The sequence below is a fragment of the Siphateles boraxobius genome, unplaced genomic scaffold (genome assembly GCF_051911475.1).
Source record: "Siphateles boraxobius isolate OS27281-9 unplaced genomic scaffold, OSU_SipBor_1 193, whole genome shotgun sequence".
NCBI classification, from domain to species: Eukaryota; Metazoa; Chordata; class Actinopteri; order Cypriniformes; family Leuciscidae; genus Siphateles; species Siphateles boraxobius.
In genome coordinates, this window is record NW_027508803.1 from 56732 (window position 1) to 82500 (window position 25769).

General features: G+C 43.4%; 1 protein-coding gene and 1 long non-coding RNA gene across 3 annotated transcripts in view; both read right to left on the reverse strand.

The window, feature by feature from the left end:
* Window positions 1–1410: 1410 nt before the first annotated feature.
* Window positions 1411–1946, reverse strand: LOC143744077 (uncharacterized). The gene is made up of 2 exons (XR_013205777.1): window positions 1666–1946; window positions 1411–1496 (listed from the first exon to the last, which is right to left on the reverse strand). It is a non-coding gene; the product is annotated as an uncharacterized LOC143744077 (long non-coding RNA).
* Window positions 1947–5120: 3174 nt separating this feature from the next.
* chst3b (carbohydrate (chondroitin 6) sulfotransferase 3b) overlaps window positions 5121–25769 on the reverse strand; it is a 24953-nt gene continuing 4304 nt past the window's right edge. For both annotated transcript variants that reach the window (XM_077235469.1, XM_077235470.1), the window contains exons 2-3: window positions 7699–7847; window positions 5121–7255 (exon numbers count right to left, since the gene is read on the reverse strand). In XM_077235469.1, coding sequence (XP_077091584.1) covers window positions 6058–7255; window positions 7699–7778 — 1278 coding nt within the window. In that variant the 5' untranslated portion in view covers window positions 7779–7847 and the 3' untranslated portion in view covers window positions 5121–6057. The remainder of the gene's footprint in view (window positions 7256–7698; window positions 7848–25769) is intronic.

Here is a 25769-nt window from a genome sequence, read left to right on the forward strand (position 1 = left end):
ACAAACAGAGAAAAGGAGGCAGCTACAAAAATTCCTTGAGATGTCTGAACAAAAAACATTTGTGGTTTTCATGTCTGATCCATGTCATTTCTTTCTTGCTGTTTTAGGGATTTTCATTCTTTTGGTTAAAACTTAATGAAGGGGATGTTTTAACCTGAGGGAAACTCTTATAAAACCAGGTGAATCAATAGTATTGTTTATATACTCAGTCAAGCTCAGGTACAAATGGCTATTTTCTCTCTCCGGATGCCTCATTCTCAGACGTGGGCCAGTCCTGAGGTTTGACATCACTTACTGTACAACTGAGGACGAATGTGGGAATGAGTGAAACTCAACTGTAGCTTCTAAAGGTGATGATACACAAGGCAACATTTTGAGCAATGTTGCTGGGCAATCTTGCAGAGTGATTGTTGCTTGGGCACTTTCCCATTACATTTCTATCTGGCTAATTTACTGGAGCTACTCTTTGAGAAAACAAAGGAATTTACCATTTGAACTCACTCTTGTGCACCATTCGAGACGCAAGTCTCACCCCAGAATCATCCTCATCTACATCACTTCCCCTCATCTCCACTCTTGCAGAGATCACCCAAACCCACACAAGAATCTACATGGTTTTAATGTGAACAATTATCATACAGTTTTATACATGTTTGGTATCATTTGAAATGTCTTAGTGCGACCGGTACAAATGTCTCATTCCCAAAGAAGTAAACTAAAAGGTAATAAAGTTCTTAAGAGTTTAGAAATATCTTGCACACAGAAGGGTGTGTCTTACAGTCAAATGGTCAGAAGGTGTTAGCGCAATGCAAATTTCCACTGTTAGCAAATGGTTGCCATTGTCTGGGACAGTGATTAAGGTGAATTTCCACTGTGAACTCATGTTTACATTTGAAATGAGTTCTGGCTATATAATGGAGTGCAGAAAAAGTATCAGGGCTTCTGTACGTCAGATCAGCCCGTGAGGCTGAGAGCAGCCGAGACTCTCCGCTTCACGTATTTCCTAATGTCGGGTTAACATTTCTCCTCTTTATTCCAGAGCATTTGATGTTTTGTATTGATTATATTTTTAACTGATTATGAAATTGTAATGATACATTTACCTGACATAATAAATTGTTACATTTGATTATTCTAACTGACTTTGACATTATTTTCATTATAGTTAAACGCAATAGTCAAACATTCGCTCACATTTAATGATGCATGGATATCATTAAAACCTTTTTCATTTATGGAGTCAGAAGAAATAACGAGAAAATACATATGAGAAAATTTATAGCATTTAATCAAAAATATTTTGTCACGAGAAAAGACAGTAACACGTGAAGACCTTCCGTGCTGGTGTAACCCCTTTACTGATTCGTTCTTTCGACCCTCCCGGAAAGGACCACACAGAGACGAAGCCAAGACGAATGAACACCCATCACATGTTTACTGGGAATATGTGAAAAGACACCAAACAGACATGAAATACAGCTCATCCGGTCATGTAACTGTCAAAAATAAATATGCAGATGTGAATATGTGAAAATAAACAGCGAGAAATACAACGGATACCATGTGCTCGACAATGAGTTTCGGTATAAAATAATTTGTTCATCAACTCTATGTCTCTTATGACTCAAATATGAAATAAAACACTTTTAAAAGAACAATTCTGACCTTAAAGAGAAATAAAATCATCCCTGACAACATTTTATTTCTGTTCAACCGGAGAGAGATTTTCCACCTACCATTTTCCTCAACAGCTTGCGTAAAACTGAAGAGAAAATGGCCGATTCCACTCTTAGTTTACCCTAGTCGCCTGTAGGTGTCCCCATATCCCTTTCTTTTAGATGCACTTAATACATTATATTTAACAAATATTTGAGGAATATTCTACAATATGAACAAACATTTTGGCATAATTCATTACAAATTTCTTTTACCCGTTACACTGGTCAGATGCCGGACTTTACGCCGATCGAGCGCGAGTTCAGTTTTTACAGTTTTTACAGCTTTTACAGTTGTTCTATGTGAATCATTACAACATGGTTGGATCTGTTCCCTTTTATTATGCTTTAAGACACAGAGCATATTGGTTATTAATTATCTGACAGATACTGTCTTTCATGAATTATTCCCCTTAGTTGTAAATGAGTCAGTTATGGCTACAGGTCTCACAAGGATGCAAGTACTCTGAGTCTGTGTCAGAATAACAGTTGGCATCTCTTCACATTTTTGTTAAAATTTCCCATCAACCATTAACCAAGGTCTCCCTCTTCATTTTTGAGTTTCACCTCTCTAGCTTTTTTTTTGTAATCTTGATTTTACTTTTAACTTGACATTGTGTACAAAGAATATTGTGACTTTTCTATCAAATTGCATGCTATCTACCTCATTTGTAATTCGTTTAGGATAAAATAATTTGCTGAATGATCAAATGTAAAAGTATCAATGGTAATTAAAAGCAGGAGCAGATTAATCATTAATCATAAATCATTAATCATCAAACTTTAATGTTACACTTAAATGGATACAGGCAGCATTTGTAAAAACTGATTTGCCTGAGCGACACAATATGGTAAAAACTGGTTACATGCAATAGTTAGCTATTTCCACCTTATTTAACCAATAAACATTTGTTTTGTTAGCATAAGTCGATTCAGTAATGTTGCATAATATTTTTGATGGATAAAACCATGTTTAGTAGAGTTTTTCAGTGCACTGACACATTGTTGTCAAAGGGGTTTATATTACAGCGCTCTACTTATCTGATGTGGTGTTCTGGATGTGTAATGGCCTCTTTTTACTTGCAAGGAAAAAAGGTTCCTCTGAGACTGTGGAGAGCGGTTGTGCTATTCTATATTTGCTCTGACCATATACCCATGCTCCACCCTTTGCACACAGCCCACATGAACCACGCCGGTACTTTAGACCTCATGAAGCTTAAAATGTCCTTGAGCTATAAATTCCTTGATGCAAGATGCACATATATTTTGTCACATAACCTATAGATCAAAAGCAAAAGTTTGAGATTGTGTATGTTGTACCTAAGCTTGCATCACCACACACTGAGCTTAAATGTTCAACTTGATGTGAGTGAATGGGGGCATGGGGCCATTCCTCTGAAATCTGTCGAACTGCGTGTGGGTGGGAGGGTGAGGTCAGTTTGAGAAAATCGTCTGTACCACATACAGGAGGGGTTCTGCGTAAATAAGCATGTTAGAGTTTCACTGGCGCTCTAAATAGCAGACGCACAGTAATAAACAGCTGATTAGCTGCTACAGAAAGCAGGTTCTTCCTCCTCGAAGGCCGATGCTAAGTGCTAGCAGATGACGGGACGGGACGAGAGTTTGGTTAGGGCAGTGCCATACTACTAAGTGTTTCAGGGCCATCACTAAGGTTTATGTGTATTCCTGGACTCTACACACTAATTAGTACTTACAGATTTAGATCTGTGGAGGAAACAGTTCAGGCGTTATTGGATTCAAGTATTCTTTTGCAACCGCACTGAAAGAGATCTTAGTTCACACATCCCTTAGGTTTAGATTTTCAGCTACCACTCAAATTATAGTAACTAAGCGCCTGTTTATTATTTGTTTAATAAAATCTTTACAACAGAAAACACATCAAGAATTTAAAGATTATTATATAAGATTTGTATTAATCCCTTAAAGGGATAGTTCACCCAAAAATGTAAATTCTGTCAGTAATTACTCACCCTCATGTTGTTCCAACCCCGTAAGACCTTCGTTCATCTTCGGAACACGAATTAAGATATTTTTGATGAAATCTGAGAGCTGGATCACTCCTCCATAAGCTTGTTGAGGGATTGAACTTGCAGGCCCCGAAAAGTTATTAAAGACATCGTTAAAATAGTCCAAGTGACTACAGTGGCTCAATCTTAAGTTTATCAAGCAACGAGAATACTTTTTGTGCGCAAAAACAAACAAAAACAACGACTTTATTTCAACTATTCATTTCCTTCTCTGTTGGCCTCTAGTCAGTTAACTTAGTGTAATAGCGTAGAATGTAACGTACAACAACAGAAGTGCTGCGCTGTTACACTAGTGAACTCACTCGAGGCCCACAGAGAAGGAAATTAATAGTTGAAATAAAGTTGTTATTTTTGTTTTTTTGCTCACAAAAAGTATTCTCGTCGCTTGATAAACTTAAGATTGAGCCACTGTAGTCACTTGGACTATTTTAACGATGTCTTTAATAACTTTTCGGGGCCTGCAAGTTCAATCCCTCAAGAAGCTTATGGAGGAGTGATCCAGCTCTCAGATTTCATCCAAAATATCTTAATTCGTGTTGCGAAGATGAACGAAGGTCTTACAGGGTTGGAACAACATGAGGGAGAGTAAATACTGACAGAATTTTCGTTTTTGGGTGAACTATCCCTTTAAGGGAAATTTTAAAGTTGTATTACAAGAGACTATATGTTCTTCATAACAAACTGGCCTGACAAATTATAAATAAATATATTTATAAATATAAATATAAATATATTTATTAATTTAAAACCTTGTGTCTTTGTTATCTCAGCAATGGATAGAAGAAAAGAATATCTGAAGACACAAAACCAGCCCAGAAACATAACTGTTAGCTCCTTTCCCTCAAAACAAACACACATACAGTATATACAGTTGAAAACACCTGCTATATGTCCCAAGGCAATCCCTCACTTCAACTCAATTATCATTTCTAACTATGCATTTTTAACAAAAAAAAATTAACATGGATAAATCACTTTTGACTTAGCCATCAGTCAAAAAAATTAATAATATTTCATTGCTCACTACTGCTTAAGGAAGTTATGTAATACATTTTTCGCATAATTCAATAATGTCACAAATATCCTCAACAGGGCTTGACATTAACTTTTTTGCTCACCAGCCACTGTGGCTAGTGGTTTTCCAAAGTTACTGGCCAGTTGGCATTTTTACTGGCCACCATTTTGACATCGATACCATGGGGGAAACTGCCATACAGCTATTTTTTAATATTAACTCATACTTTGGCAAAAGGTATATTAGCTCTTTCCCAGCCAACATTTTTGAAAAAAGTTGCCAGCCATCACCAGCATTTTTGACCATTTTTACACAAGTTTCATTGCCCCCAGAATATTTTGAAAAAAAGAAACGTTTTATTCTAGCTTCATGTATTCCTTTTTAATCAACACTTGAATGTGGGTACGTTTATTTAAAAAAGCAACATTTTGAGCAAAAAGCTGTAAAAATCAAATTTTTGTCAAAGAATCCATACAGATCAGATTCAGAACGATGATCAAACACAGATTGAGTAGATCAAGTCCATCAACTCCTCAAAGCTTCGCAGTCCTGTATCTCGTCCTGGGTAGACATTTCATTCAGTAACATTAGGAAGTTTTGATTTATATGCTGTTTAATGTTGATGGTCACGTTATTTCACAAATGCATCTGCTTACATATGCTTTCGCTTGTTTCTGCTTCTTCCTTGCCTGTGTTTTGATCCAGAGATTCAGTACTCTTTCAAAAGTTGCGTATAAGCACCCCCTATCGTATAACAGTGAAACCACCGGAAGCCGTACATTTCTGTCAATTGCAGAGGACTTTATTGCAGGTACTTTAAGACTTGACGCACGGATCCTTAGTTGGGTCTGAGCACAAAATCTGCGGGAATGATTAAAAGTATGTGCAATACGCAGAATCCCACGCCAAAATTCAAGCCCTGTAACACCAACAATATTCATCTGGAGCAAATGAAACGAGTGAGTGAGGGGAGGCGGGTTTGTGTGTAACTCGCTGTCGGAGAGACGAGAGAGTGAGAAAGCACATCTGATATCGTGTGTCTATTCTGCAGAAAATTTGTATTGGAAGAGTTTCAGATATTTCAGTATCGACTTTTATTGAGAAATCTATATTTTTGACAAATTTATTTATTATATATAATTTTCAACCTGCCAAAGTGTCTAGTAGGAGTGACTGCGTTACTCGCTGTTGCTGAAATCCACCCGCATTTGCTGGATGTTAATGTCAAGCCCTGATCCTCAAATATCTCTGCAGTCTTCTTCGTGAAGTCTGAGTAGTATCATAAGAATGTTCTCTCTTCGATCAGGCTTACTGATTTATCGATCAACATGTCTTTGTTTTCCGCGAACTTGTAGCCGAACAGAGTCATGGTGGGGCCGCATACTTTCTGCACCAGCTGAACCAGTTTGAAGGGAATGTTGAACCTCCACTTCTCCACCTGTTCAGAGGAGTTTTTCTGGGTGGAATAAACTCCACTGACCTCGTTAGATGCCTGAGTATTTTGTAGGATCCACTCTTCCACCGTTGCAGTGAAGGGAATGCCTATAAAGCTGTACATTTCTGTAGCTTTGTGCATTGGGAATCGTGCGATGTCCTCGTAGCGCACTAGCATGTAGCGTCCGCGAAGCCATGGTGGCTGTTTGAGTCCGATCTCAGCAGACATGCGGATGTTGTCGCAGTTTCCTTTGAGTTTTCTCACTTCGTCCTCGTCCACTGGAAGGTCTTCGTCAACGGCCCACCTCTTCCAGATCTTGTATTTGCTGGAGAAGGCAACCATTCGAGAGGCAAGAACGGCGCGAGGGTCCCTGACCAGCTGGATGAACTTCATGTCGAGTCTGGGATCCTCAGCTAGCGGACGTAGCGTCTCTAGCTGTCGCACGCGGACGGATTTAATGGCGTGATGCTCCTTCTGCTTGCAGGACTGAGTGGCCAGCGTAAGGTTTAGCGGCCCGCAGCGCCGCACGCGACAGTGGTAGCGCTCGAACGCTTTCCTCACGAACGGCGTGCAGACGGGATCCTCACACAGCGACTGGCTGGACTCGCGGCGGAAGAGCGAAGCCGTAACATGATCCTGCGGCGCCGGCTCGATGAAGCTCTCCAGCAGCGAGAACTCACAGAGGAACAGCTGATGCAGAACGTCCCGATACGCCGGCCCAGCAACTGAGGCGTTCGTCCCGCCAGACTCGACCGATAGCATGCGCTCCACGTGCCACAGCGGCTCGAACAGGTAAAACATGTTTGATCCCTGCTGGTTGAAGAACTCCCCAACGAAAGAGGAGCCTGTGCGAGTGGTGGCCAGCAGAAGAATGTGTTTCTGTCCTCCTGACGCAGACGCTGGAGACACACTCTGCTGGATGGACCAGGTCGAGTTCTCCAGAAGATGATCCTCGTGTTGGTCTGCCGAGGCGTTGTGTGGAGCGGACGGAGACGGGCCGAGCAGAAGCGGCGTTAGCTGTGTGCTCAGTTTATCAGACACCCTGAAAGAGACAGAAGAAACCATGATAGTCGCTATTAGTGCTAAAAGGTTGGTTCACCCAAAAATGATCATTCTGTCATCATTTACTCTCCCTCATGTCCTTCCAAGCATATGACTCTTCTGCAAAACACAAAGATATTTTGGGGAGGTTTTTGTCCATTCAATGATAACCAGTTTTGTTTGGTCCCCAACAGGCTCAAAATATCTTCTTTTGTGTTGCACAGAATTATGGAAGTCAAACGGGTTTGGAACCGAATTATGAGACAGAATGATAATTTTTGGGTAAAATATCCCTTTAATGTTTCGTCTCTTCTCAAAGAAGCAATTTCACCAGCAATCGAAATTGAAAAATGAATTACACCAGACAACTTATGATTTTAAAGTGCTCTTTGACTGTTATTCACACATACAGAAGAATAAATAGAGATTGAGAGAAGCACCTACTTTGAAATAATGTTGTTTTCCTTTTCTATGATGACCAGAGTCACAATAAAGATGACAGAAATGGTATATTTAATGCGCATTCTTCGGCGTGATTGTGTTCAGCAGGTGTATCACTCTCAAATCATTCCATCTTCTCCTCTGAACTGACTCTGAAATAAAACACACAAGACATGTGTCATGATTCCTGTCTGAAGGACTTTAATGTTGTGTTCTCTTGTGTTTAGTTCCTGTGTCCCTTGTTTGTTACCAATGCAACCCTGATTAGTTCTTAATGGCTGTTTCTCAGTACCCATTCTTCAGCAATCTTGTCTCCTTGTGTTCTCGTAATACATCATCAAATACTGTCAAAGTTCAATTCCAATACTGAAGAACTGAAATACAGAGGACGCATGAAAGAACCCGGATGAGTTCTTGATATCGAGGATGCATCAAATGCAGACTTGAGAGAATCGAACCATTAAAAATCCCAGAAGACTGTGGGCGGTCCACGTACTGAAGCCTGTAAGCTTTAAATTTCTCGTTCTCACTTCAGATTTTCCCACTGCATTTGTGAGTATTTACTCATGAAAATAAACATTTGTCTGTTTGTTTTGCTTAATTTTAATAGGCTAAAGTGATGACCTGAAGAAAGCCTGCAGTATTTTTATTGGCATATTAAAAAGAAAAAACATTGACAAAGCATATGTCACGCATAGTCTACTTATTTCATCAATACACGCCATAAGATAATATGAAAGAAATGTTTAATAGGTTGTGACATTTGTTTGTGATGTTATGTAGTGTTTATTGTGCTTTGGTTGTTAATCGCTCTTTGCTGAGATGGTCAGTTGAGCAGCAAGATCGCAACACATCTCGATTCTCACACAAATGCGTTCTGTGTGCTCAAGCGACTCCGAATTCGTTCTTTCAAGGTTGCCTGGCAAGACCAGTCTCAACGAGAACGCAAGTGCTCTCTTGGAATTGAGAAGCAGCTAATTGTTCCCTCAAGTGTTTCTTGTTTCCTTGTCATCATGTTAGTTTACCTGATGTGTGTATAACCCTGTGTTTTAGTCAGTCGTTGCCTTTGCTGTTTGCATTCTTGTTCCTGGTCAGTTTATGTTCCCACTGACTGGTTGGATTGTCTTTATGTTTTTCTTTAATGAACTTCTGCTGCTTTTAGATCCTCACCTCATCCTTGCCACTCCTGTATCAACATGAGTTATGACAAACACAGTAACACCACGCTGATCTTGAGTTATTAAACTTCCCACTTCATACCCACAAAGGCATAATCTGAATCAAACGTATATGAGATTTATTAATTGATTGATCAATACCTGGCGAGAGACAGTCTTGTAGCAGTTGTGGATAGTCCATGTCTGGTAGCTTGTGTTTTTCTTACACATGTTGTCAGTAGTTACAGCGGGTAATTAATTTGAGGTCATTATGTCTCTCCAGACATGGACAGAATATGTAGTTGCTAAGGTGTTCTGAGTGGATTCAACTGCATTGCTTTGGTGTTGCTATAGGCAGTGAATAATTTACTGTACATAATTTACTGTACATAATTTACTGTGAATAATTTACTGTACATAATTTACTGTACATCATTCACTGTGAATAATTTATTGTGCATAATTTAAGATGTATTAAATTCCAAGGCTTTTGATGACACTGCGCACGCGCGCGGTTTGTGTTTGGAGCTCCGTCAAATTGATTCATAATCCTTGATTTTCTACTTTACACTCATTTATAAACAAAACATTTTCTATTTTTACAGCATGTGAACATATCTTCGATACTATTCCTTATAAAAAACAATCGGATGCTTTGATATCGCTACTTATATCCAACTTTCCGAATTTCCGCTACCAACTTTGAGCCCGCTAGCATTGCACGCGTGGCCTCGCCTGGCCTAGCATTGCACGCGTGGTGATATTGGTAGTATCACTACTAAATTATTGTTCATCTGTTATAATGGCGAATAAATCGGATGTGTGTCAAACGTTACCTCTGAGTGCAGGTGAGGACACATTCGAGCTGCATTCGGTGCAGTTAGAACTGGAGTCCGTGGAGAAGCAGATCCGTGGTCTACTAAAGAGGCAAGCCGAGCTGCGAGATCGGCGATCAGCGCTTGAAACATCATGCGCCGATGCTCACAAGTCAGTGGTTAGTAACTTTTTGACTCTGACCTCGTCTACTCTGTGTGTTTCTCTGCACAGGACCCAAGCACCCAGGATGCGATCATCCCTGGCTTCATTCACTCCGGCACCGACACAACACCATGGACCCTGGGTGATCCCACAGAAGACACGAGCCAAGACCAGAGCAAGAACCTCTCCGCCTCTCCCGGTCTTCGAGATCTCCACCCGGAACCGCTTCTCCCCTCTCGGCAGTTCCATCGTCCGTCATGTCCGTGCTACCTCAGGTAAGGGTAAGGTGCGCACTCACTGCTTTCCTGGTGCTCGTGTTCATGATGTCGCTGCACATGTTCCCGAGATCCTGAATGGTGACGAGCGTGTCGGAGCTCTTGTGCAGCACGCGGGAGTGAACGACATCAGGCTGCGGCAGACGGAGGTTTTGAAGAAGGACTACAGGAGCCTGATCGAGACGGTACGCAGCACATCGCCTGAAGCAGCGATCATCGGGTCTGGACCGCTTCCCACGTACCGACAAGGACAAGAAAGATTCAGTAGATTATTTGCACTAAATGAATGGTTAATGTCATGGTGTAATGAACAGAAACTGCTCTTTGTAAATAATTGGAATCTGTTCTGGGAGCGACCTAGGCTCTACCGTGCTGATGGCCTGCACCCCAGCAGAATCGGAGCGGCTGTTCTGTCGGACAACATCTCCAAGACGCTACACACCATCTGACTAGTAAGTCAAAGTCCAAATCACAGTCTTTGCTGTCCCAACTTAACTGATATCATAAGTAGTGTAGAACATTAAAGAGAAAATGTGTCTATTCCTCGTTTAGTGAGGCCAAACAATAAATCTACTGTAGCATCGAGGAAAAATCTAATTGTAATTAAACCAGAAAATCTCAATATGAGTGAATAAAAACAAATCTCTAAAGCTAGGTCTTCTAAACATTAGATCGCTCACACCTAAGGCAGTTATGGTAAATGAAATGGTCACAGATAATAGTTTCAATGTATTTTGCCTTACTGAAACCTGGCTTTAACCAAATTAGTATTTCGGTCTAAATGAGTCCACTCCACCAGGATACTGTTATAAGCATGAGCCTCGTCTGATCGGTCGTGGCGGTGGTGTTGCAACAATCTATAGAGATATTCTAAATGTTACTCAGAAAACAGGTCACAGGTTTAATTCGTTTGAAGTACTTGTGCTAAATGTTACTGTCAGGGCTCACAGAAGGAACAGACTGGATGGTAAGCGAGGTCTACCACGACCCCTGGGAGCGGGACGATCCAGATGATCATTGTGGAATTGGACGAGATGCGCAGGGTCCAAGATGTCGTCACGCAATACCCAAGATCGTTCCTCTGGCCGTAGTCCTCCCAATCGACCAGATACTGGGGACCTCGCCGCCGGGACCTCGCCGCCGGGAATCCAGGATGGAGCGGATACTGTAAATTGGTTCCTCCTCGATGGGGATGGGAGGAGGAGGTATGTCCGTGGGAGGATGATCAGCGGGAACAGGAGTGACAGGGTCAGTGAAGGGTTTAAGTAAGGACACATGGAAAGAAGGAGAGATTCTGTAATGACGGGGAAGATTGAGCCTGTAAGTGACTTCATTCAACTGCCTCTGGATGGTGAAAGGTCCAATGAATCGAGGACTCAACTTACGGCAATGCAGATGGAGACGAAGTTTTGAGCGTACTCCGCCCAGGGGAGGAAACGGTTCCAGCTGTCTTGGTACTGGTGGCAGTATGTCCGCAGGTAACGACCGATCTCCTGAATCTTACGCTCAGTCTGGCTATTAGTTTGTGGATGCTAACCGGAAGAAAGGCTGATGGAGACCCCGAGGAGTCTGAAGAAGGCTTGCCACACACGTGAGATGAACTGTGGACCCAGGTCTGAGACGATATCTTCAGGGAGACCGAAGTTCCGGAAGACATGGTGGAATAGAGCTTCCGCTGCTTCCAATGCAGTAGGGAGTCCAGGTAAGGGGATCAGCTTACATCCTTTAGAGAATCGATCCACTACCACGAAAACACAGGTGAAGCCTTCAGAATTGGGTAGGTCGGTCATGAAATCAACCCTGATGTGTGACCATGGTTGTCTGGGAATTGGCAACGGCACCAGTTTACCTTCCGGAAGTCTCCTCGGTGTGTTGCTAATGGCACAGACTAAGCAACCGCGGACAAACCTGGAAACATCTCTGCCGATGAATGGCCACCAGTACCGTTGACTGAGGAGCAAGAGGGTACGCTTGCTACCCGGATGTCCAGAGCCCGGAACTGAGTGAGCTGAGTCCAGAAGGGGAGTCCGAAGATGAGGTGGCACGAAGATACACCCTTCTGGACCTCCCGGCGGAGCGGGTTGGCCAACAACTTTCTGGTTGATCTGCTGGTCAATTTCCCAGATGATGGGACTGAGGATTACGGCAGGAGGGAGGATAGATTCTGAATGAACATCTTCCAAGGAGGGATGATGGAGTCGGGACAAGGCGTCTGCCTTACAATTCTTGCTGCCTGGACGATAGGACACTGTGAAGTTGAAGCGAGTGAAAAACAGAGCCCAGCGGGCCTGTCGGGGATTCAGTCTCTTAGCTTCGTGGAGGTACTCCAAATTTCGGTGATCAGTGATGACAGTGAATTGGTGATTCGCTCCCTCCAGCCAGTGCCTCCACTCCTCGATGGCCAGTTTTATGGCCAACAGTTGCCGGTTGCCGATGTCATAATTCCGCTCCGCCGGGGACAGCTTCCTCGAGAAGAAGGCGCATGGAAGGAGTTTGGATGGCTCACCCTGCCGCTGAGATAATACGGCTCCCACTCCGGTGGAAGATGCGTCAACTTCGACCACAAACGGGAGGTCCGGATGACTGAGAATGGGAGCAGTAGTGAAGGTCTCCTTTAGCCGCTGGAAGGCCTGGACAGCATCAGAGGACAAGGACAGAGACTTGGGCCGGCACCTTGAGAGCAGAGGTGAGAGGAGCACTGATCAGACTGTAGTTACGGATGAATCTTCGATAGAAGTTTGCGAAGCCAAGGAAGCGCTGGAGCTCTTTTATGGAGTTGGGTTGTGGCCAGTCTTGGATGGATTCCACCTTCCTCTGGTCCATCTCTACCCCGCGTTGGGAGATCACGTACCCCAGGAAGTGGACGGTGGAGGTGTGGAACTCGCATTTCTCCAACTTCAAGTATAACTGATGTTCTCTTAACTTTTCCAGAACTTGAATGACATGTTGACGATGTTCCGCCAGGGATGAAGAGTATATGAGGATGTCATCAATATAGACTACCACAAAGCGATTGAGGAACTCACGGAGGACTTCATTCATGTATCCCTGGAAGACGGCAGGAGCGTTGGCCAATCCGAAGGGCATAACTTGATATTCGTAGTGGCCTGTAGGGGTCACGAAGGCGGTCTTCCACTCGTCACCTCGCCGAATACAGATCAGGTTGTATGCACTTCTTAAGTCGAACTTCGAGAAAATGCGAGCTCCACGTAGCTGTTCCAGAGCGGCCCTTCCTCTGGGACCAGAGGAAGGGGATAACTGAATCTGATGGTTTGGGAATTGAGGTGACGATAATCGATGCACGGCCGCAAGCCTCCATCCTTCTTGGCCACGAAGAAGAAACTCGAAGCGGCAGGGGAGGTCGATGGTCAAATAAAGTGTTGGTTAGGTAAATAAAGTAGATACGACCGTTGCGAAGGGTAGCTCCGGGTAGCAAGTCGATTGCGCAGTCCCATGGCCGGTGCGGTGGTAACTTGGTTGCCAGTTGCTTGCTGATGACATCCTGGAACGCCCGGTACTCTACTGGGATCTCGACCTGGCTCTGGACCTCAGGGCTTTCCACAGATGTAGAGCAGACTGGAAACTCTGATTCGCCCGTTACTGGCGTGGACTGAAGAGAAGGGCTTTTCTGAACGGAACCGAGACAGGAATGATGACAGTTCTCACCCCACTGGAGTACTTCACCGGTTGCCCAGTGGAGTACTGGCTGATGTTGGATTAGCCACGGACGCCCCAGGATGATGTCAGCGGTGGACTCCTCCAGCACCATAAAAGAGATTTCCTCCGAGTGTAAGTATCCGATACGAAGAATGAGAGTGGGTGTATAGTGGCGAATACGACCTCTTCCTAATGGCTTGCCTTGTATGGTATGGATGTGCAGGTCCTGGGATAAGCGCCGTTGAAGAATGTTCAGTTTTTGAAAGAAGAGCCTGGAGATGAAGTTCCCCACGGAACCAGACAGACACAAGGGGTCAGAATATGCACACTGGTACGTATCAAACGTTCTACCCTCGGAGCAAGTGGGATGGCACTTACCGCTTGACGCGGTGAACGCACTTGGCAGGAACTGATCAGGTGCTTGTCGGAGGCGCAGTAGAGGCAGAGAGAATGTTGTACTCGACGCTGTCTCTTTGCTGCGGATAGATGTGCGGAGTCCACTTCCATTGGTATGGGTGCTGGAGGAGTGACGGATGGAGCTGGAGGCGGGTAACTTACAGTGGGTTCACTCAGGGTGCAGGCAGTGAGACGCTGAGAAATCCGAAGCGTTAGTTGGATCAAGTTTTCCAGACCCACGCTGTCATCATATACAACCAGCAGATGGAGCATCCTCGAGTTTAAGCCATGACGGAAGGCGGTGATCAAAGCACTCTCGTTCCAGCTCCAGGAAGCGGCGAGAGTGCGAAACTGCAGGGCATATGCGCTTACAGATGAATTACCTTGACGAAGATTGAATTGCTGGTCAGGCCTGGACATTTCGGACACGGCTTGCTCAAATACCTCTCAGAAATGCTGTTTGAAGGAAATAAAAGACTTAATCACAGGTGAATTAGAACCCCAAAATGACCTTGCCCAACGAAGCGCTGAACCGGACAGCAAGGAAATCAGGAATGCCACACGGGCTTCTTCAGTGTGGAACTGATGCTCATTCATAGGGATGTATAGCTATACTTGCAATTGAAAGCCACTGCAGTTCTCCGCCTCTCCAGAGAAGGTCGCTGGCCGGGCCATGGGACTCGCGGAGGCAGTGAACGAGGCAGCAGGTGATTGCGGAAGTGATGGTGATGTATTGATCGCTGGTGGTTGACCGAGAGGAAGATCCTCCTCAGGCTCCGGCTGATTCTGCATCTTCTATGGTCTAGTCTTCTGTCAGGGCTCACAGAAGGAACAGACTGGATGGTAAGCTTTAAACGTTTATTTGTGCAGATGGAAACTCAGTCGGAGATAACAGGTAAGGATCAAATGACTTAGAAACGTTAAACAGGCTTAGCTGAATGATAATGTCCTTTTCTCTCTTGCAGATGGGTAGGAAGCAGCCACACTGGAGATGGATGGATACGGAAGGATCGGGAAGCTGGTAAGTAGCAGGTAGGTTGAAGGAGAGTCTGAGAGTCATGTATAGACGAGACCAGACAAGTGACTGCAGTGAAGGTGAGTGCTTTATAGTGCATGTGGGTGATGAGACACAGGTGACGGTGATTAGTAATCAGTTGATTGTGAACGGGGGAGTGTCCGACAGGGAGATTGGGAATGAGTGGGCGGCGATGGAGATCGTGACGTGGATGGAATCCTGACAGTTACGCTCTTAGATGTAAGAAAGAAATCCCTATTATTTCTAGCCTTGGCTACTGTATATAGACCTCCAGGGCCCTATGCTGATTTCCTAAAAGAGTTTGCAGACTGTCTCTCAGATCTATTGGTCAATGTCGATAAAGCAATAATTGTTGGAGATTTTAACATACACATAGATAACACAAATTATGCGTTAGGGGCTGCATTTACAGATTTATTAAACTCCTTTGGGGTCAAGCAAAACATCAGTGGTCCCACTCATCGTCTAAATCATACACTAGATTTAATTATATCATATGGAACCAATCCAACCGATATAGATATCATACCGCAAAGTGATGATGTCACTGATCATTACATGGTAACTTGCATAATACGTACTGCTGAAATTTGTCATGTTGCGCCACGTTATCGACCAGGCAGAGCAATCCTTCCAACCACTATAGATAGATTCTCAAATAGCTTACCTGATCTATCTCAGCTGCTCAGTGAACCCTAACAAACAGATGAACTAGAGGAAATGAATAGCAGTTAGAGCACCATTTTCTCTAGTACATTAGAAATTGTTGCACCTATTAGATTAAAAAAGGTTAGAGAGAAAACTAAAGCACCATGTTTCAACAGTGCTACGCATGTTATCAAGAGAGAAACTCGTAACTTAGAACGTAAATGGAAACAAACTAATTTAGAGGTCTTTAGAATCACGTGGAAAGACAGTATGTCACGTTATAAAAAGGCTCTAAAAGCAGCCAGGGCAACTACAACTACACCGCTTTACAACTATAGAACAGGAAGAGTTAAATAAACTTATCATTGCATCTAAACCAACAACATGTTTATTAGATCCAATACCCACTTAACTACTGAAAGAAGTGTTACCTGTAGTGGAAGAGCCTCTTAATATTATTAACTCGTCTTTATTTTTAGGTCATGTTCCAAGAATATTCAAGCTGGCAGTAATAAAACCTCTCATTAAGAAACCACAATTAGATCCAAATAACCTAGCAAATTACAGACCCATTTCAAATCTTCCATTTGACAATACAACTTTAATTTAGAAGGATGTCCTGTTACTTTATCCACTACAGTAAAAGACCTGGGTGTTATACTAGACCACAACTTGTCTTTTGAAAATCATATTTCATATGTTACAAGAACAGCCTTTTTCCACCTTAGAAACTTTGCTAAGCTACGTAACATGCTATCTGTTTCTGATGCAGAAAAGTTAGTTCATGCATTCATGACCTCGAGACTAGATTACTGGAATGATTTATTAGCTGGCTGTCCTGCATCCTCAATCAACAAGCTACAGTTAGTGCAAAATGCAGCCGCTAGAGTTCTTACTAGGTCAAAAAAATATGATCATATAACACCTATTTTATCATCTCTACACTGGTTACCTATTAAGTTCCGTATCAATTACAAAGTATTACTACTGACCTATAAAGGCCTAAATGGTTTAGCTCCTGTGTATTTAATGGACCTTCTATCGCCCTACAATCCATCGCGTTCTTTAAGATCACTAAAGTCGAGGCTTCTGGTCATTCCTAGTATATCTAAGTCCACTAAAGGAGGGAGGGCGTTCTCGCATTTAGCTCCTAAACTCTGAAATAGCCTTCCTGATATTGTTCGAGGCTCAGACTCATTGTCCCAGTTTAAAACTAGATTAAAGACGCATCTCTTTAGCCAAGCATTCACATAATGCTTACCTTTTATACCACTGTTGAATCAGATCGAATGCATTTATATTATGAACAGCAGCTATGCTAATTATTTCCCATTTGCTTTTCTGCTGTTATCTCCGCACGCTAGTCCCGAGGTAAATAGCGTTCGTCAGCCCCAGTTTGTATCCAGCCTCTCACGGAGACTTCAGATCCCCCAACACCTGCGATGAGATGACTAAACGCCTGTGAAGAGACGACTCGATGCCTGTGAAGAGACGACTCAATGCCGGCGATATGTTATGCCCAAAATTAATACATGATTAACTAACTGTATTTTTCTATATTCATTTCTGAAATGCACTTTCTGTAAAGCTGCTTTGAAACAATATGTATTGTGAAAAGCGCTATACATTTTAATTGAATTGAATGTATTCACAGCAGTAAAGAAGACTTACACACCAAAGGTTGCCCTGGAAGCAAAAGACAAAAAAGTAGTAATACTAATAGTGATTCCTGTTTTATATAGACCACTAATAATATAGAATTCATAGACAATTGGAAAAGTTTTTGGGGCAAACCTGACATGTTGAAAAGAGATGGTATTCATCCCTCCTGGGATGGTGCTGCTCTTCTCTCTAGTAATTTGGCTCATAGTCTTAGAGACAAAACATGACAATCTGGGGCTCAGGTCAGGAAGGAGACAAACTGGCTAAACCGACCGTCTGCTAGCGGCCTCGCGTCACCAAGGTCAGATAAATCCCATCACATAGAGGCTCTTTCAACTAGATATCATCATATAGAGACTATGTCTGTTCCCGAAATTAGGACATACAAAAAACTCATAAACCCATTTAAGGGTAAAAATTTAATTGATGTTCAACAAATAAAAAAAACAGATATAATATGGATGAACAAATGATAAAGATTGGGTTGCTGAATATTCGATCCCTTACTTCAAAAGCACTTATTGTTAATGATATGATCACAGACTATAACCTAGATGTGCTGCAGAAACCTGGCTAAAACCAAACGATTACATTACTTTAAATGAGTCCACCCCTCATGATTACTGTTTGTTATAAACTGCTCCGAGACTTGGAGGTGAAGATCCAAATGCAGCTTTATTATAGAATAGTCAAACAGGCAGGGATCAACAACAGCAAAACAGGGCAACGGAGACAAGGCAGAGACAAACCAGATACAAGCAAAGGGTAGAGGCAGGCAGAGAGAATCAGAGTCCAGTGAAACAGTCCAGGGTCAGGGCAGGCAGCAATAATCAGAGTCCAAGAGCAATCCAAAGTCAAAACCAGAAAAACAAACACGGGAAAACGCTCGGAAATGCAGACACACAGTACAACAAGACTTCGCGGTGAGTGAATGAATGAACCTGGTATAAATAGACTGAGACTAGCAGGATGACAAGACACAGGTGAATACAATCAGTTACAAAGAGGTACAGGTGAATGTGATCAGTGATGATGAGTCCAGGCAGTGAGTATGGGAAATGTAGTTTGTGAGGAAGTGATCATAGTCTATTGTGGAGCGCCCTCTGGTGGCTCTGGAGGGCACTCCAGCTGGTGATCGTTACATAGCCCCCCCCCCAATGAGCGGCTTCCAGACGCTCCAAAACTGTCCAGGTGGGTGGTGGCATGGAGGCGGATCCGGAGGCGGGATGGAGGGCCAGGCTCGTGGAGCAGAAGAGGACCTGGAGACTGCAACAGGACGGAAGGCCAGGGCGGAGCAGACAGTCCATCGGGCGGCCAGGGCGGAGCAGACAGTCCATCGGGCGGCCAGGGCGGAGCAGACAGTCCATCGGGCGGCCAGGGCGGAGCAGACAGTCCATCGGGTGGCCAGGGCGGAGCAGACAGTCCATCGGGCGGCCAGGGCGGTGAAGACCCCTCGGGCGGCCAGGGCGGTGAAGACCCTTCGGGTGGCCATGGCGGTGAAGACCCTTCGGGTGGCCATGGCGGTGAAGACCCTTCGGGCGGCCACGGCGGTGAAGACCCCTCGGGCGGCCACGGCGGTGAAGACCCTTCGGGCGGCCACGGCGCAGGAACAGGCACCGGCTCAGGAACTGGGACAGGAACAGACTCTGGCTCTGGCTCAGGAACAGGAACAGACTCTGGCTCTGGCTCAGGAACAGGAACAGACTCCGGCTCGGCAGAAGTAACGTGAACAGTCTCTGAATCGGCCATCTTGTCCGTAGACACTGGCTCGGAGGCGGCCATCTTGTCCGTAGACACTGGCTCGGAGGCGGCCATCTTGTCCGTAGACACTGGCTTGGAGGCGGCCATCTTGTCCGTAGACACTGGCTCGGAGGAAGTGACGTGAACAGTCTCTGGTTCGGCCATCTTGTCCGTAGACACTGGCTCGGAGGAAGTGACGTGAACAGACTCTGGATCGGCCATCTTGTCCGTAGACACTGGCTCGAAGGTGGCCATCTTGTCCGTAGACACTGGCTCGGAGGAAGTGACGTGAACGGTCTCTGAATCGGCCATCTTGTCCGTAGACACTGGCTCGGAGGAAGTGACGTGAACGGTCTCTGGCTCGGCCATCTTGTCCGTAGACACTGGCTCGGAGGAAGTGACGTGAACCGACTCTGGATCGGCCATCTTGTCTGTAGACACTGGCTCTGTAGAAGTGATGTGAAGCATCTCTGGCTGGACGTGGCTGACGTGAAGCTCTGGCTGGACGTGGCTGACGTGAAGCTCTGGCTGGACGTGGCTGACGTGAAGCTCTGGCTGGACGTGGCTGACGTGAAGCTCTGGCTGGACGTGGCTGACGTGAAGCTCTGGCTGGACGTGGCTGGGCTCTGGAAGCTCTGCTGAGACGTGGCGAGGCTCTGGAAGCTCTGCTGAGACGTGGCGAGGCTGGACAGGCTCTGGCTGGACAGGCTCTGGGACTGGTTCGGCGGGACGAGATTCAGGCAGGACGGTGATCCTTGCAGACCGTACAGACCTTAGCGGGGAATCTGCCAAGCTGGACATCAGCCCTGAACGCCCATAGACCGATCCAGTGTCAGACCCGCTGACTGGCGTGTCGCGAGGATCCTCAGGTTCAGTAGAGAAGATGTGAAGGAACCCGGTCTCGGCAGGAGGAGATACTGTGGGTTCACGGAGCTCTTTCTCCACCACGCCCACAGTAAACGATGAGTCGCTCAACAAAAGGGCCAGGTTAATATAGTGCTCTAAAGTCCAGTGAGGATCATGCAAGGGCATGAATGAACTGAGCGGTTCAGATAGTCCTCCCCGAAAAAAGATCATAAGACATACTGTGTCCATTGAGGTGAGATGTGCCAGTTCAATAAACTCCTCAACATACTTCTCAATCGGCCGATTCCCCTGACGGAGACGCATAATTTGTATACCTGTATCCATGGTTGGCATCGCTGCTGGATCTTGGTGTGGCGAAGTCTTCTGTTATAAACTGCTCCGAGACTTGGAGGTGAAGATCCAAATGCAGCTTTATTATAGAATAGTCAAACAGGCAGGGATCAACAACAGCAAAACAGGGCAACGGAGACAAGGCAGAGACAAACCAGATACAAGCAAAGGGTAGAGGCAGGCAGAGAGAATCAGAGTCCAGTGAAACAGTCCAGGGTCAGGGCAGGCAGCAATAATCAGAGTCCAAGAGCAATCCAAAGTCAAAACCAGAAAAACAAACACGGGAAAACGCTCGGAAATGCAGACACACAGTACAACAAGACTTCGCGGTGAGTGAATGAATGAACCTGGTATAAATAGACTGAGACTAGCAGGATGACAAGACACAGGTGAATACAATCAGTGACAAAGAGGTACAGGTGAATGTGATCAGTGATGATGAGTCCAGGCAGTGAGTATGGGAAATGTAGTTTGTGAGGAAGTGATCATAGTCTATTGTGGAGCGCCCTCTGGTGGCTCTGGAGGGCACTCCAGCTGGTGATCGTTACACTGTTATAAACATGAACCTTGTCTGAAAGGCAACGGGCGAGGTATTGCTGTAATTTATAGAAATATCTTCAGAATTACTGAGAAGTCTTTGTTTTAAATATTATTCTTTTGAAGTATTGGTGCTTAATGTAACACTATCTAGTGTAAATGATAAATCACTATTGAGATTTGTGCTGGCTACTGTATACAGGCCACCAGGGCACCATACAGACTTTATCAAAGAATTTGCTGACTTTCTATCAGAGTTAGTACTGGCTGCAGATAAAGTCCTAATTGTTGGTGATTTTAATATACATGTAGATAATGAAAAAGATGCATTGGGATTGGCATTTAAAGACATTCTTAACTCTATTGGAGTTAGACAACACGTGTCAGGACCTACTCATTGTCGTAATCATACTCTAGATCTAATATTATCACATGGAATCAATGTTGATGCTGTTGAATTTCTGCAGCAGAGCGACGACATCTCAGATCATTATCTAGTCTCGTGTAAACTTCATTTAGCCAAGGCTACAAAGCCAACTCCGTGTTACAAGTATGTTAGACCTATCACTTCTGCCACTAAAGATTGCTTTATGAATAATAATAAATGGAGCAATTCCATGAGGGTCCTCACACCATCGGTGCTCAGGCCCTAACAATCTTCCTAATTAGTTTCATCATCTCAGCATCCCAGATAGCTTATATTGCGACAGAAACTTTTGTCTCTCTCTCTTTTCCAGCACTTAAGACACAGTTGCTTCGTTGCGCTTAAAGAAGATCAAAGAAAAAAGTCCAACGCCGTGGTACAATGAGCACACACACACACACACACACTCACACACACACACACACACACACACACACACACACACACACACACACACACACACACACACACACACACACGCACACACTCAGGCCCTTAAGAGAGCAGCCAGAAAAATGGAGCAAAACGGGTAGAAAACTAAACTAGAGGTATTTCGGATTTCCTGGAAGGAGAGCTCGATTGCTTACAGAGAGGCTTTAAAAGCTGCTAGATCTGCTTATTTTTCAACCCTATTAGAAGAAAATAAACAAAACCCAAGGTATTTATTTAAAACCGTGGCTAATCTAGATTCAACACAAACTGAACACAAACTGAACACTGAACTGAACACAAACTGAACACTGAACTGATCACTGAACTGAAAACTGAACTGAACACAAACTGAACACTGAACTGAACACAAACTGAACACTGAACTGAACACAAACTGAACACTGAACTGAACACTGAACTGAACACAAACTGAACACTGAACTGAACACAAACTGAACACTGAACTGAACACTGAACTGAACACAAACTGAACACAAACTGAACACTGAACTGAACACAAACTGAACACTGAACTGAACACAAACTGAACACAAACTGAACACTGAACTGAACACAAACTGAACACTGAACTGAACACAACTGAACACTGAACTGAACACAAATTGAACACTGAACTGAACACAAACTGAACACAAACTGAACACAAACTGAACACTGAACTGAACACTGAACTGAACACAAACTGAACACAAACTGAACACAAACTGAACACTGAACTGAACACAAACTGAACACTGAACTGAACACTGAACTGAACACAAACTGAACACAAACTGAACACAAACTGAACACAAACTGAACACAAACTGAACACTGAACTGAACACAAACTGAACACAAACTGAACACAAACTGAACACTGAACTGAACACAAACTGAACACAAACTGAACACTGAACTGAACACAAACTGAACACTGAACTTAACACAAACTGAACACTGAACTGAACACAAACTGAACACTGAACTGAACACTGAACTGAACACAAACTGAACACAAACTGAACACAAACTGAACACAAACTGAACACTGAACTGAACACAAACTGAACACAAACTGAACACTGAACTGAACACAAACTGAACACAAACTGAACACAAACTGAACACAAACTGAACACTGAACTGAACACAAACTGAACACAAACTGAACACAAACTGAACACAAACTGAACACAAACTGAACACAAACTGAGCACTGAACTGAACACAAACTGAACACTGAACTTAACACAAACTGAACACTGAACTGAACACAAACTGAACACTGAACTGAACACTGAACTGAACACAAACTGAACACAAACTGAACACAAACTGAACACAAACTGAACACTGAACTGAACACAAACTGAACACAAAGTGAACACTGAACTGAACACAAACTGAACACAAACTGAACACTGAACTGAACACAACTGAACACTGAACACAAACTGAACACTGAACTGAACGCAAACTGAACACAAACTGAACACTGAACTGAACACAAACTGAACACTGAACTGAACACAAACTGAACACAAGCTGAACACAAACTGAACAATGAACTGAACACAAACTGAACACAAACTGAACAATGAACTGAACACAAACTGAACACAAACTGAACACTGAACTGAACACAAACTGAACACAAACTGAACACAAACTGAACACTGAACTGAACACAAACTGAACACTGAACTGAACACAAACTGAACACTGAACTGAACACAAACTGAACACAAACTGAACACAAACTGAACACTGAACTGAACACAAACTGAACACAAACTGAACACAAACTGAACACTGAACTGAACACTGAACTGAACACAAACTGAACACAAACTGAACACTGAACTGAACACAAACTGAACACTGAACTGAACACAAACTGAACACTGAACTGAACACTGAACTGAACACTGAACTGAACACTGAACTGAACACAAACTGAACACTGAACTGAACACTGAACTGAACACTGAACTGAACACTGAACTGAACACAAACTGAACACTGAACTGAACACAAACTGAACACAAACTGAACACTGAACTGAACACAACTGAACACTGAACACAAACTGAACACTGAACTGAACACAAACTGAACACAAACTGAACACAAACTGAACAATGAACTGAACACAAACTGAACACAAACTGAACACTGAACTGAACACAAACTGAACACAAACTGAACACAAACTGAACACTGAACTGAACACAACTGAACACTGAACACAAACTGAACACTGAACTGAACACAAACTGAACACTGAACTGAACACAACTGAACACTGAACTCAAACTGAACACTGAACTGAACACAAACTGAACACAAACTGAACACAAACTGAACAATGAACTGAACACAAACTGAACACAAACTGAACACTGAACTGAACACAAACTGAACACAAACTGAACACAAACTGAACACTGAACTGAACACAAACTGAACACTGAACTGAACACAAACTGAACACTGAACTGAACACAAACTGAACACAAACTGAACACAAACTGAACACTGAACTGAACACAAACTGAACACAAACTGAACACAAACTGAACACTGAACTGAACTGAACACTGAACTGAACACAAACTGAACACAAACTGAACACTGAACTGAAGACAAACTGACCACAAACTGAACACTGAACTGAACACTGAACTGAACACTGAACTGAACACAAACTGAACACAAACTGAACACTGAACTGAACACTGAACTGAACACAAACTGAACACTGAACTGAACACTGAACTGAACACAAACTGAACACTGAACTGAACACAAACTGAACACTGAACTGAACACTGAACTGAACACTGAACTGAACACTGAACTGAACACAAACTGAACACTGAACTGAACACTGAACTGAACACAAACTGAACACTGAACTGAACACTGAACTGAACACTGAACTGAACACTGAACTGAACACAAACTGAACACTGAACTGAACTGAACACTGAACTGAACTGAACACTGAACTGAACACAAACTGAACACAAACTGAACACAAACTGAACACTGAACTGAACACAAACCGACCACAAACTGAACACTGAACTGAACACTGAACTGAACACTGAACTGAACACAAACTGAACACAAACTGAACACTGAACTGAACACTGAACTGAACACAAACTGAACACTGAACTGAACACTGAACTGAACACAAACTGAACACTGAACTGAACACAAACTGAACACTGAACTGAACACTGAACTGAACACAAACTGAACACTGAACTGAACACACTGAACTGAACACTGAACTGAACACTGAACTGAACACAAACTGAACACTGAACTGAACACTGAACTGAACACAAACTGAACACTGAACTGAACACTGAACTGAACACTGAACTGAACACAAACTGAACACAATGAAAACTAAATTGAAACAGAACCTACAGTAACTGTGACAGCAAGTGTTTTTTTTTTGTTGCAATTTGCAATTATACTATACCAGTGAAACAAAAAACACGTTTGGCAGCAAAGATCTCAAGATATCATGGCAGACACTTAAAGTTTCAGACAGAGTAAATCTAGTCTGTTATTTGGAGAAATAAATCACTTTTCACTTATGACTATAAAAGAGTTTTGCATTGATCAAATCCCATTGAGAGAGCGTTCTGAAAGCTTCACGGAGAGTTTAGTTTACTCTCACGAGGAACGAGTAGTTTACACGGCTTCATAAATATAGAAAACAGAACTGAACACAAACTGAACACTGAACTGAACACTGAACTGAACACAAACTGAACACTGAACTGAACACAAACTGAACACAAACTGAACACTGAACTGAACACAACTGAACACTGAACACAAACTGAACACTGAACTGAACACAAACTGAACACAAACTGAACACAAACTGAACAATGAACTGAACACAAA